The sequence below is a fragment of the Ictalurus furcatus genome, chromosome 7 (genome assembly GCF_023375685.1).
Source record: "Ictalurus furcatus strain D&B chromosome 7, Billie_1.0, whole genome shotgun sequence".
NCBI classification, from domain to species: Eukaryota; Metazoa; Chordata; class Actinopteri; order Siluriformes; family Ictaluridae; genus Ictalurus; species Ictalurus furcatus.
The window spans coordinates 19,405,019-19,418,880 of NC_071261.1; the positions used below are offsets into that span (position 1 = coordinate 19,405,019).

Here is a 13,862-nt window from a genome sequence, read left to right on the forward strand (position 1 = left end):
AACTTCTGAATCCTCCAGTAAGCACCATTATCCGCAAGTGGAAGCAACATCACTCTGTTACCAACCGGCCATGCACAGGAGCTCCTTGCAAGATTTCTGACCAGGGAGTCAGAAGAATAGTCAGAAGAGTAGCCAAGAGCCAAGGACCACATGCAAAGAGCTCCAGAAACACTTGGAGGCAGCAGGTGCCATCGTCACAGAAAAAACAATAGGCAATGCACTCCACTGCTCACGCACACCCTGCAAGACTCCATTACTATAGAAAAGGCATGTTAAAGCTCGTTTAAAGTTTGCTACAACTCATTTGGACAAGCCTATGAAACACTGGGAGAGTGTAGTCTGGTCAGACGAGAGCAAAATGTAACTTTTTGTCTGTCATACTACACACCATGTTTGGAGAAGAAATGGAACTGCACATTACCCTAAAAACACTACACCAACAGTGAAGTTTGGAGGTGGAAGCATCATGGTGTGGGGCTGTTTTTCATCGCATGGTACTGGAAGACTTCATATAATTGAAGGAATGATGAATGGAGCCCTTTACTGGAGATTCTTGAGAAGAATCTGCTGCCATCCACCAGGATGATGAGGAGACGTAGGTGGACCTTCCTGCAGGACAACGCTCCAAAGCATACAGCAAAGGAAACTCTCAATTGGTTTCAGGGAGGAAAAAATCAAGGTGTTAGAATGGCCCAGTCAATCACCTGACTTGAATCCAATTGAACAAGTTTTAAAGACAGCATGTTTAGAAGAATGGGCCAAAAATCACACCTGAATACTGTATGAATTTCTTCATACAGGAAGCGTCTTGAAGCTGTCATTAAAAACAAAGGCTTCTCCACTAAGTATTAAGTGAATTTTGGTTAATACTTTTTCCTGTCATTCCTCTTTATTACACATAACTTCATTTATAGACTTTAATGTTTGGATTTCTTTATATGTGTAGATTTTTTTAGTTAATATGAAAGTCTGGTGAAAATTACATGTTAATAGCCTCATTGGAAATATATTTACTGAAAAAATGTTGATGCGTCCAATACTTATTTCCCCCGCTGTATGTTCTATTAGATGTGTTTTGACTACTTTTAAATGTACATTGTATAATTATATCTCTGGGTAACATGAACTCACAATAACAACAAAAATCTGGCAGAAGTAATAATCTAGGTTTGCCTCTGCTAAGAAGTCAATTATTTTTATTCTAGTTTTATTCAGGAATCACATATAGCTCATGTTGATTCAAATCTGCATTGCAGTGTTGGTGGTATTTTGACTAAATCCAATCAATATTAAGTATTACAAATCAACTGTGAAGCCAATACAGTAAAGGCATTACATTGACACCATGTAAATGAAATGTTGTCCTAAACATTGGGCCTGGACAAGGCCTACAATTTTGGAAAAACAGACTACATCTATAACCTTAAAGGCTTTAATAGTAGGGTTACATAGATTAGGGTTTAAAAGATTGTCTGACTGGATGACAAAGCCCTCAAATTTGAATGTTAAACCCTACAAATGATGGGTTTCCCCTTTTATACAAAGTCCCGAATAGAAACTTTTAAAAAGCTACAATCATTAATCAAAACATATCCCACTCGAAGAAAAAAAGGGTACTAAACTGTACCTTTCCTTCTTTTCACTGGGGTGGTACCACCAAGAGTAGCCTAAGTCTTTTACTGGACTGTGTATCTTTTACTCGGTAAGGTGAATGTAGTGTACCTTTAAATATTATTAAAGCTGAAAGAGTGGTCCTTACAGTTCCAATTTTTTAAACGTATTTGCACTATACGTTATTTTCACTTTATCATGTAAAAAAGACACTAAAGGAACAAAAGATGTACCCTTGAGAGTACCACTCCACAGTCTACAGTTTAGTAGCCTACATTTTTCACACACTCGGCACAGCATTGAAATTTGTTTCCACTAGAGCTACCATTCTTATGTACGAAGTCAATATGGTGGCAGTAAAAATATATAGACTATAGAAGAGATCCCAGTTTGAAGCAGGTGCGTGTCTCAGGTGATTGACGTCAACAGGCACGGACGCGCTGAAGATGTTAATTGAGAGGCCGCAAAAAGATTCGTCAAACAGGAGTCAGGTGACTATTTTTGACAATGGTAGCCTCGCCAGTTGTACTCATCCGTGCCAGAAGACAAAGATGAAGGCCGCCGGCAGTCACGGCTTCCTCAGATTTTGTGTGCTGTCGTGTTTCTTTTTGTTGCCGGCGTTCACGTGCGCGGCCGATAAGATGGCTTTTTCCCCGTCACACCTCGGGGTGTTGGCGACAGAACAGAGTCGCCGAAAAAGCCACCCGAAACAGAGAAGCCCCAACACTAACGCGTTCTCTAAAAGACAAATGGAGGACCAAAGTCTGCAGTTCATGTGGAGTCTGTATAGGAAAGCGGCCAATGTAGATGGCAGGCCGAAACAACGCAACGTGTTTGGGTCCAACACCGTCAGGTTGATTCGTGCGTCCGTCACCGGCAAGCGCTTCCATTCCTCACCAAATGGTAAAACTGTGTTTATTTCCCTCACCCACTCCTTCCCTCATTCGTTCACTCCCTCATACATTTGACTTCATAATGTGCTGCTGTGATTGGAAGTCTTGACTACATCATACTGTATCTGTGTGGTTTATTTTTGAGAATATGATCAGCTGTTAAATTTGTCTTATAATATATCTAAGAATGTGTTTTTAAATAAGTGACCCAACCTGATTGCTTCCCAGAAAATGATTCTCTTTCTCCCTCTTTTCTGGCTCAAACCCTGCCCTGGCCAGACCTGCTGTATACTTACACTGTGCAATATGAACTGGAAAACCTCCCATTAAGCAAACTAAACAGGGCATCTTTCGTTCACCTGAGATCACCGGTGGCATCGTACCCTCCGTTTATGTGTGAGGCCAGAATCTCCTCCTTGCAACATGCTAATGATACCGATGTTGTCATTCTGGGCCCTCAAAGCATGTGGACTGAATCAGATGTCACATCCCATCTGTCTCTGTTGAAAGGCAGCCTGTTTGTCCTCTATGTTCAGTACAAGTGTTGGGAATCTAGCCCGGTTCATTCTGTCGTAAGATACAGAACACGCAAGAGACATTTCCCACCACAAAACCACTTGAGAGCCCCTGCATTGCTTCTCTTCTTGGAAGAAGAAGAAGGGCATCCTATGGAATGGGCAAAGTATGTCAAAGCCACTTCTCACACTGGCTCAAGGTCACGCCGGTCCAAAGAACCTGGCAGCATCAGTTCTGACATACCCAACTACAAGTGGGCAAAAAACAGTGTGGCCAAGAACCAGTGCAAGCTCCACTCTTACCGTGTGACCTTCCGTGACCTCGGCTGGGACCACTGGATCATTGCGCCCCCTATGTACAACCCTCGCTACTGCATGGGTGACTGTCCACGCATCCTGCACTATGGCTACAATTCACCCAACCATGCCATTGTCCAGACTGTCATCAGTGAGCTCGGCGTTGCTGACATCCCACTGCCATCCTGTGTGCCTTACAAATACAAACCTATCAGCGTGCTGATGATGGAAAAGAACGGCAGCATTGTCTATAAAGAATATGAGGACATGATTGCAGAATCCTGCACCTGTAGATGACTGTGGGTTTAAAATTCAACTGGATATTAAAGAAATGAATAAAATGAACTTGTAGCAATTCTGCCACCACTTTTGACCAGCTGCTGCCATCTGCTGATTCTTTGTGAAGGTATGCTACTGGTGTCTGAAGGAATTATTGCCTGATGCAGATAGATGGGTTAAAAGCCACCAACTGTGACAAATGTTCTTTTTTTTTTTTTTTTTTTTCCTTCATTTTTTTAAACTTATTCATCCTTCTTTTTCTGTGTTTGTGTTTGTCTGTGTGCCTTATTCATGTGTTCGTTATAATGATTATGGGGAAAGGAAAAAAATTATAGGTTTTTTTTTCCATATTGGACTATTTCATATTACATGTTTGCACTGATATAACTGTTGAAAAGTTCGTTCAAAAAAAAAGGAAAAAAAAAAAAGATTTTTTGAAAAAGAAAAAAGGTCCATGAAGAGAAGTTTTGTGGTGTCTTCTTAGATCAACCTGTATGTGTGTCTGTCTGTGTGTGTTTGGCTGGTTGGACATAATAGATAACTACTGCTGCTGTTTCAGATGCTGCTATTGTGCCCTCTTTTGGAAAGGATGCATTTAGCACACAAGGAAAGGGGACATTTTTCTTGAGTGTCCTTTATCTGTATGAAATATGTGCATATGGTTTAAGGAGGAGAGAATTTCATAGACATGTTTCTTAAATAGGGATTGAAGAGATTAATCATGATATGAAATGATTGTTTTAGAACTGTTGAGAGATTAAATAAAGAGCATATTTTGTAAAAAAAAGAAAAAAAGCCTTTTTCATTTTTCAATTAAAGTTAAATCATGTCATAATTTCCAGCTTTTAGTACTAATAATTCTGCTTTTTGAAGGTAGCTTTATTTATCCAGGACTGTGTAGTCTGTTTCTTTACCCAATTCACTAACTTGTCTTTAAATAATGGAAGCACCTTTATGGGGAACCATAAAGCATATAAAATGGCTGGCCCCATTGATCTGTCAGGTGGCAGTCACTTCCAGACACAGTGGTGGTCTGGGCACGTTATCCTCTGCACTGGACTGGGTAATGGTGGCTCAACGGTTACAGCTCTGGCTTACTGACAAGAGGGTCAATGGGTCAAGCCCCAGCACTGCCAAGCTGCCACCGTTGGGCCCTTGAGCAAGTCCCTTAATCTTATCTTTACCATATCATCTCCAGGGGTTCTGTATAATGGCTGACCCTGTGCTCTGACCCCTGCTTCCTAACAAGCTTGGATATGTGGAAAAAGTATTTCACAGTGCTGTAATGTATATGTGACAAAGAATTCTTCTTCTTCTTAGAAGCAGGTAGATTGATGGGTTTATTAATATGCTGCTGTGTTAATACCATTGGCATAGTTTGGCTATACAGCGCAACATACTTGTACACCAGTCCTGAATGCAGACATTGCATACTGAAAGAGAATGCATGCAATTAATCTGTCTCACTTGTGCGGCTGTAATAATGACCAACAGAAAAGCTGTCTGAAGTGAAAAGCACTTTATATTCCCATTTTCCATTGGTGCATTTGGCACAAACTTTAACACCAAGAGACATTTCACACCACGGTGAAACGTTCCACTTGCTTGCATGTAGCCAATGTATAAATGGAGCACACACATTCATAAGAGTCTAATCCACTGTGTACGTGCAAGTATGCAGGAGTTGCTTCCAGGGGCCAGGCTCTGCTGTGCCACTGTGACCCATGCATTTGAGACAACAGATCAGTCAGTATAATCTGATGGGTATCAAACACAAAACACCCATCAGTAACATTAACATGTGGAACAACACAGCTTGTATAGTCTGTCTGATGTGCTACAGTGTCACCCATGTTAGCAGCAGCAATGCTTGAAAAGCATACAGCTATAGATTTGTACATCTTCTGGCCGTAAGCACCTGTGTGATCCACACTGGACAGTGAAGTTGTCAACATCCTTCCTTGTGAATTTGCCAATCCATGTGGCGCAGGTGTACATCCTCTGTCTGATGCATCAGCCCAGGAAAAGACCTGTTGTTTACCTACAGTAGTGAGGTATGGCTATACAACTGGTAATTTGTTAATATGCCAACTGCAGTGTCCCCACAGCTCAATATGTCCCTCATTCCATGTTAAATATTATTTGTTCATTTGTGACAATTTTCATGAAATTTGCTGTATTAGTTTCATTTCCACCAGCATGTTGGCCTTTAGATTATACAAACATCAGAGTACAACCAGAATTTTAAAAAAAAATTGTCAGTTCTTTGCATACCTTGTACCAGTGAATGTAGAGAATCTGTCCTGGTTTGTATTTCTGGCTCATTTCTGTTTCAGCATGTGTAAGCCAACCAAGCATTTTGTTGAATGCTTAAAGATGGAACTATGGAAAAGATGGAATAATGTCATGAGATTGTGTATTATTGATTATAATGTATCTTTTTATAAGAGCAACACATCTGGCCACGATGTTAATTATTTTAGACTCTTATTTTAAGAATAAATTACAAGCTACCACTAGTTTACGGTCAACAGCTGTAGCAATATTCCAATTTAAAATCTCATATTTGCTTGCTGTTGTCCAGACAGCAGCAGGTAAATCATTTGTTTCTCTGAATAAACAGTTAAATCATTTTCTCTGAAATTGGTCTGGTCCAGGACAGATCTTTTCTCTTCTTTGGCAGCTGTTCTAGTTCCTGTTGGGACAGTGTACTTTTTTTTTTTTTTTTTTTTTTTTTTTTTTTTTTCTTTTTCCCTGCAATCTGATGAGTCCTTGCCAAGATTCTCAAAATGGTGCCAGAAGTTTGTGGCCCTATGGCAAAAGAGATGATTATATATAAGGTTGGGCTACATATAATGTATCTAAATTCAGCAAAAAAAAAAAAGAAACGTCCTCTCATGTGTAAATATTTGTATTAACATAAAAATATTCAACAACAGACATAAATTGAACAAGTTTCACAGACATTTTGACGAACAGAAAAGGAATAATGAGTCCCTGAAAAAAGCGGGTGGTCAATATCAAAAGTAGCAGTCAGTATGTGGTGTCCTCCAGCTGCTTTAAGTACTACAGTGCATCTCATCCTCATGGACTGCACCAGATTTGTCAGTTCTTGCTGTGAGATCTTTCACCGCTCTTCCACGAAGGCATTTGCATTTTGTTTGCAGTTGTTTGATATCCACGAGAGCGGAGTATTTTTATGAACTATTTCAACAAAAGATCAAAAGGTTAAACACACATTTTCACAGCCGCCTGTGCTCAAATTTACCAAGGGTGCCAATATTTGTGGAGGGCGCTGTATCGTTCAGTATCTGGTGTGACTCGATTGTGCAGCAATAACTGCAACTATATGTTTCCGTTAACTGTTCAGTCCTGCAAATCGGCTTGGAGGAAGTTTAGCCCATTCCTCAGTGCAGAACAGCTTCAACTCTGGGATATTGCTGGGTCTCCACAACACTTCTATTGAATTAAGGTCGAGACTTTGACATGGCCATTTCAAAACATTAACTTTATTTTTCTTTAACTATTCTTTGGTAGAATGACTGGAGTGTTTAGGGTTGTTGTCTTGCTTCATCACCCACTTTCTCTTGAGATTCAGTTCATGGACAGATCCTGACATTTTCCTGTAGAATTTGCTGGTATAATTCAGTATTCATTGCTCCATCAATGATTGCAATCCGTCCAGGCCCAGATGCCACAAGACTGACCCAAACCATGATACTACCATCGCCATGTTTCATAGAAATAAGGTTCTTATGCTGGAATGCAGTGTTTTCCTTTCTCCAAAAATTCTCTTTTGATTTCATCAATCCATAAAACATTTTTCCAATAGACTTCTGGCTTGTCCCCATGATCTTTAGCAAAGTGCAGATGGGCAGCAATGTTCTTTTTGGGGAGCAGAGGCTTTGTCCTTGCAACCCTGCCATGCACGCCATTGTTCTTCAGTGTTCTCTTGATGGTGGACTCATCAACATTAACATTAGCCAATGTAAGAGAGGCCTTTAGTTTCTTAGATGTTACCTTTGTGACTTTGTGGACTATTACACATCTTGATCTTGGAGTGATATTTGTTGAGCTTGAATTTCCTTCATTTGTACAAAAGCTACCTGACTGTTGATTGACTGGTGGAGTCCAAACACTTTAGAGATGCTTTGTAAATTCTTCCTGATGAGAATCAACAACCTTTTCTTTTCTCTCTCCCTTCCTCTGAGGTCCTCAGAAATATCCTTTGTTCATTCCATGATACAACTCCAAAGCCATGTGTTGTGAAGATCAGACTTTGATAGATTCCAGTTCTTTTCAAATAAAATGGGGAACTCACTCACACCTGGTTCTCATCCCATTGTTGTTTTTTAGGAGTCCCGGAGCTATTGAAATAGCTTTGTAACCCTTCCCAGGCTGATGTATTTCAGTCACCTTCATCATTTCTGGAATTTATTTTAACTTTGCCGTAGTGTTACTGGGTAAGACATTTTAATCAACTTCATGCTGTTCAAAAAGTTCTATTTAAGTGTTGATTTGATTGAACAGGGTTGGCAGTAATCAGGCCTGGTTGTATCTAGTCCATCTGAACCCCATTATGAACTCTGTTTAATAGATATTAGTTGTATTGGGGAATTAGTAACTATGGGGGCAAATACATTTTCACACAGGCCCAGTTGGTATTGGATAACTTTATTGCTTCAATAAATAACATTATCATTTAAAAACTGTATTTTGCGTTTACTCTGGTTGCCTTTGTTTTACCTTAGATTTTGTTCTAATTTCTGAAATAATTTAGTATGAGATGTACACAAAAACAGAAGAAATCAGGATGAGGGCAAATACTTTTTCACACCTCTGTGTGTGTTTGTGTTTCAGCTAGTTTGCCTGTCCTGTGTTATGCATCCACTTCACATCACTTCATTTATAGACAAAGTGTATTCTAGGTATGACTGTCAGGCCTCTGAGGTCATAGTACAGTTTAGACATTTATTACGTAAAATTCTGAGAATCCTCATCATTAGATTCCCTCTGGTGACACCCATTTCAGTCTAGAGTTGCTGTCTATATAAATCCATTGCATATCATACATGCTCCATTTTGTGCTGGTATTATTCCAGCTTTTTAGCACGTGGATTTTGCATGTTTTCATCATTGCATAGAGTGTAATTATGAGTCATTCTTGATATGCTAAGAATTTTGCACAACATTTAGCTATCCATCATAAATCAAAATAAGCATGACCTTAGCCACAGGACCAAGAGATTCTACTGAAAATATGCCAGACATGTTTAAAACAAAGACGCACTCTTGTGAAATCATGAGGAATTGTTTTTGAGAAGTTCTGGTTTGATATTGAAGCATGGAACATCATATCCAGAAAACATGAGTCACTTCTAACCTTTGTTATGGGTTACAGCAAATTAAACTCCCCTGTTTCCATCATTTTACTCTTTGTCTGGTCCCTTTTTTTTTTTTTTTTTTAATTATGATTGCACATTGCCTATGGCTGAGCTGCCAACTGTAAGGTATGTCTTTAAGGTTTAGGACAGCGAGTCAAGGAGCCTTGCATAGTCAATTCTGCTGTACACTTTGTGGTCATTTATCCACAATGTGATTGTCTACATGTTTTCTTTTAGATTTAGCATCCAGCACAGGGGTTTGACATTTTAACAGTGTAATTGCTTTGACTTTTAGTTTGAGTCCATTAGAGGGCCATTAAAATTCTTTCTACAAGTGATGCTGTGCAGTGTTTTAGCTCAGCGCTCTATTGTAAAAATACCTCATGTAAAACCAACACACTGTCTTCCACTACTGTACAACGCTCCCAGGGCTGTCGCTAGAACATATGACCTTTAGGGATTCTTGGTGGGGCAAACACTTTGGCTCATATGCCTTTCCTTATACAAACATTTATAACTTGTTTCGCCACAAAATCTAATTTAAATCTAATATGTATGTTATCATTAGGGGACTACAGTAGAGAAACTGATGGACAAAAAGATGTCAAAGTTCATTCAGGTATCCAAAGTATGCTACTCTATTTGCTTTAGTAATCTATTATTCTACTAGATACAATATTAGTACACTATACTGTGTATTTGTTTATTTTTACAATTTGCACAATACAACAATTACTGTGATTTAATGGTAGCAGTGTACAAAAAGCTGAGAATAAATTTTTATTAAAGCTGCAGCATCTAACTTTTTTTGCTTAAAAATGAACAAAAAGCAATTAGTGAGCAAGTATGTAAAAAACAGTGTTGAAAACTTTCTCCTTATTTTACCCTGATTCGCAACTGTAAGCTTGAAATGATTTATAATTTGAGCTGTCAGGTCAGATGAGCGGGAAACGTCAGTTTCACATCATTCGTCTTTACATGGTTACTTCACATCCGTAAACAAAGAAAAAGAGCCAGCTACTGTATTGCATGTGTTGGAGCTGAGGATGTTTGAGTGTTTGTAGCTTTTCTTACAAGAGTTGCTTAGAATTTAAACTTGGATAGTTTAGATAGAATTTAGATTGTTCCAAACGCAATCATTGTTGACATCTGGGGCATCAGCTGTTGTCAAAACCAAGAAGCCTTGAACTGCAGAGAGCCTGTAGTGAAAAAGGGAAAGTGACCGTCACAGTAATTGAAAGTATTGGAGAAAGCATCCTTATCCTCACTGACGCACAGTGGGTAGCATTGCCACCTCACAGCTCAAGGCTCCAGGGTCCTGGGTTTGATCCTGAGCTCAGGTTCCTGTCTGTGCAGAGTTTCTGTGAATGTTCTCACCATGTTTCTGTTTTTCTCTGGGTTCTTCGGCTTTCCCACTTCCCAAAAACATGCCAGTAAGTGGATTGGTTGAGTAAGATGAAGCAGTGACTGAAAATGAGTGAGCGAGTAGTATAACTTTGTATAGTGAAGTATGGCTTTGGCTCTGCAAAACAGCCCAGCAATGTTTCCTTTTCAAGCATATTATTTACACTGTGCAACATGTATGTATTAATTGCCATCATCCTAATCAGAACTTTGGATATTAGTTTAATAGCCAATAGCAAATGATAATTATATAAGAAACAGATTTCTTTACACTGCACAGTGAAACATAAAGTAGACTGCAGTACAAAAGGAAGTTACAAACATGTTTGTCTATGAAGGAATGAATTGGAACTGGAGGTAGAGTTCTTTTCTAACACGTACCACACTGAGAAGCTTTTTTTTCATAATTGGCGAATAACAAGTAAGTAATTAATTGGTAAATAAATTCTCTCGTGTGTGTGTGTGTGTGTGTGTGTGTGTGTGTGTGTGTGTGGGTAATACACCAAGATATTTGAACCCTGCCTCGCATATTTGAAAAGGGGGCATCGTTCTGAGTCAACACATTGGGAGATATTAAAGGGCAAGGCCAACTATTTGCTAAGATTAATTGCGTAATCGGACACTTTTCTGTATTCAGATATCTGATTGAGAACAGATTTTTGAGCGGTCTCTGTAATCGATAAATACAAGAGAACATCATCTGTATAAAGGGAGATATACAGTGATCAACATTTCATGTTTTAACGTGGATTTAATAGCCAACAGAAACTGAGATTTCTGGATAAGAATTATTTGTATTAATGAGGGAGTTGGGTGTGAATAAAGGGATTTAATAAGAATTCACAGTTAACTGATCAAAAGCTGTTTTAGAATTGAGAGTGACAGTCACTGCTGGGTTTGTGTTTCTATTGAGAAGATCTGTAATATTAAAAGCACAATTTACACTGTCTCTATATCTTGGCCTAACAAATCCATTTAGATCTGCATTAACCATGATAACAAGCCACCCAGTCTTGGCCTATCTTAGCCAGTATTGGCTTGTAAAAGAGGAGCACTCTGGTGTAATCTTACTGCTTTTTAAAAGCATGCTGAGGGAAGCTGTTTTCCAGGATTCTTTAATAATAGTGTGTTTATGCTTATCATGAAGCATGGGCATGAGAAGTGAAGATAACTGAAATTTCTTATCGAACATTAGAGGATATCCATCTAATCCTGGGGCCTTCCAGAGGACATTGTTTACATTGTTTGCAATGACTGCACTTTCATTGGACTGTGGTGAGTAAATTTGTTTTGTTTTTATTGGTAGAAAGTTTTATTACTGATCATATGTAATGGTGCTCAGACCTCATATCCTAATCTCTTCTGAGTTGAAGAAGAAACACTAATCAAACTAGAAAACAATTATAGTACAATAAGTTTAAACCAAATTAGTCCATAGCCCACCAGCAATCTAGAACCACTTGACCACTTAAGACTAGTCCTAACACCCCATTTGAAAGAAGACAGTATGACCTAGTGGACAAGAGGAATGATGTAAGATGGTTATCACCTATATTTATCAGTAACATTCTCTTGTCTGGTTGTTTGACTACTGACCTGATGATAAGCCTGTGATGATTTGTGTTGTCCCTCCTTGCAGGTTTTTTTTTCTCTCCATTTCCCACTTTCCATAACCCTGACTGTATTTTCACCCAGCCACCCAGAGGACTGCTTATCCCCCCGTCACAAATATTAAGCAAACATGTGATGTCACAGCTGGGTACAAAAAGGCAGAGAGTGATTGGGAGGGAAGCAAAGGGAGACTGAGGTGAAGACTGGCAGACTGGGTGTCTCTGTAGTGACTGGAAAGTATATGAGACTGGAGATCGTGACAATAGCCACTGTTGCTTGAGGTTACAGATAGAGTTCGGAGAAAGTTGTGCTAAAACCCATTTTCTCAGCATGAAAGAGCAACATCATTTCAGCAGAAAAGCTGTTGCAGCCTGGTGCTTGGTACTTATGGTACTCGCCCAACAGGTACTTGTATATCTCTACATGCATTTTTTTTTTTCATGTGAGCAGACTTGAATGAGTTACAAGCCGTTTTTAACATTTTATTGTTAATAATAATACCTGTTCTATGCATTGAACTATGTTTGCTGCTACGAACAGATTGATATTTGAGATTTTAAATGATTATTATATTTAACATTGTGCTGTTTTAGGTAGCTTCTAGTCCTGTTCCAGAGATTGAGGCCGCCTTAGGCTCCTTGCAAGGAGTTCAGAGGTCACTCAGGAGAATGGCCCGTATGACACCCCTTTGGAGAATCATGGGTACTAAACCCCATGGGGCATACTGTCAGAATAACTATGAGTGTTCCACGGGAATATGCAGGTAATCATATTTCAAGAAACTGCTGATTGATTTATTGTGTATAATTGTAGAGCTATTGTTTCGTGTATTCACTTTACAAAACAAATGTTAATTATTATGCTTACAGGAAAGGACACTGCTCCTTTAGCCAACCTATAATTTCCTAAGAGTGGAAAGGCTTATTTCTTCTCCAGCCCAAATGTCACAGACTGCCCGGAACCTTGCATTTAATAGAATAAAAAAGGGTTTACTTGTTGGTTGGAAGAAAAAGTAATGTGCAATTTAAAGGCAGAAATGTGGCAAGAGTAAAGTTGATTGTTTAGGTTGATGGAGGGTAGGGTGAAATAGTTTTCATACAAGTATATTCGTATATGCATGAATTCATAATACAAGTAAACATTTTTTCTCCAGTTTAACAACATAAACCTCATAACCTACAGTATAATACACTACATGTATACTATTGTTATTATTATTATATTTTATTTAATATTCCATTTTATCACACTGTACATATATAAAATTTTGGGTGGTGCTTGTGATGGATAAAATCTCGCTAGAGCTGGTTATCTGAACACGTATTGAGCCAACCCTTGGTGTTTGACCATGTAATGCCTGGATGCTGCACAAGTAGAGCTGGCAGCAGGTCGCACGTATAGTCCATGCAGACTTTCAACCTGAGTGTCATTGAACTACAGATATCTGTTAGCAGAAAGAGAGAGAAAGTGTGATTAACAGTGCAAAGATTAAAGGCCTTATTTGAATAAATGAAGATACTATTAATGCGGTTGCACAGATTACTTCTATGTTTCCTTATGTGCTAAACCTTTTGTGCTTTTATTTTTATTTGGAAAACATCTTCTGCCTTTTTATTTTTGATACAAACCTGACATTTGGCATACATCTCGCATAACACTGTTAGAATATTCAAGATTCTTCTGCTGAATAATCTATTTATTATATTTGATTATTTTGAATGAATCAGTGTATGCTTTTGAGGGACTGAGAAAATGTTCTGAAACTGTTACCTTAGATGTGTATTGACATTACTGAATGTGTTTAGTTGCTTTTGTGTATGCTACATTTGATGTCTGAATGAAACAATAATAAAAACTGTTCTATCAAA

At 38.7% G+C, this 13,862-nt stretch overlaps 2 protein-coding genes across 2 annotated transcripts; both read left to right on the plus strand.

Annotated features, from left to right (window-relative positions):
- Window positions 1–1,897: 1,897 nt before the first annotated feature.
- Window positions 1,898–7,648, plus strand: bmp15 (bone morphogenetic protein 15). Its single transcript, XM_053629154.1, has 2 exons — window positions 1,898–2,514; window positions 2,784–7,648. Exons 1-2 carry the CDS (start codon window positions 2,058–2,060, stop codon window positions 3,611–3,613), a joined length of 1,287 nt encoding a protein of 428 aa, XP_053485129.1. The 5' UTR covers window positions 1,898–2,057; the 3' UTR covers window positions 3,614–7,648.
- A 4,356-nt stretch (window positions 7,649–12,004) lies between these two features.
- On the plus strand, window positions 12,005–13,862 carry leap2 (liver-expressed antimicrobial peptide 2). The gene is made up of 3 exons (XM_053629152.1): window positions 12,005–12,399; window positions 12,588–12,757; window positions 12,864–13,862. Exons 1-3 carry the CDS (start codon window positions 12,325–12,327, stop codon window positions 12,901–12,903), a joined length of 285 nt encoding a protein of 94 aa, XP_053485127.1. The 5' UTR covers window positions 12,005–12,324; the 3' UTR covers window positions 12,904–13,862.

Excerpts from the sequence above, each read along its gene's own strand:
- leap2 (XM_053629152.1), top strand. The coding sequence starts at position 12,325 with ATGAAAGAGCAACATCATTTCAGCAGAAAAGCTGTTGCAGCCTGGTGC. Across the intron at positions 12,400-12,587 it reads TTATGGTACTCGCCCAACAG|GTAGCTTCTAGTCCTGTTCC; the intron begins GTACTTGTATAT and ends GTGCTGTTTTAG. Across the intron at positions 12,758-12,863 it reads TGTTCCACGGGAATATGCAG|GAAAGGACACTGCTCCTTTA; the intron begins GTAATCATATTT and ends TTATGCTTACAG.
- bmp15 (XM_053629154.1), top strand. The coding sequence starts at position 2,058 with ATGTTAATTGAGAGGCCGCAAAAAGATTCGTCAAACAGGAGTCAGGTG. Across the intron at positions 2,515-2,783 it reads CTTCCATTCCTCACCAAATG|ACCTGCTGTATACTTACACT; the intron begins GTAAAACTGTGT and ends TGCCCTGGCCAG.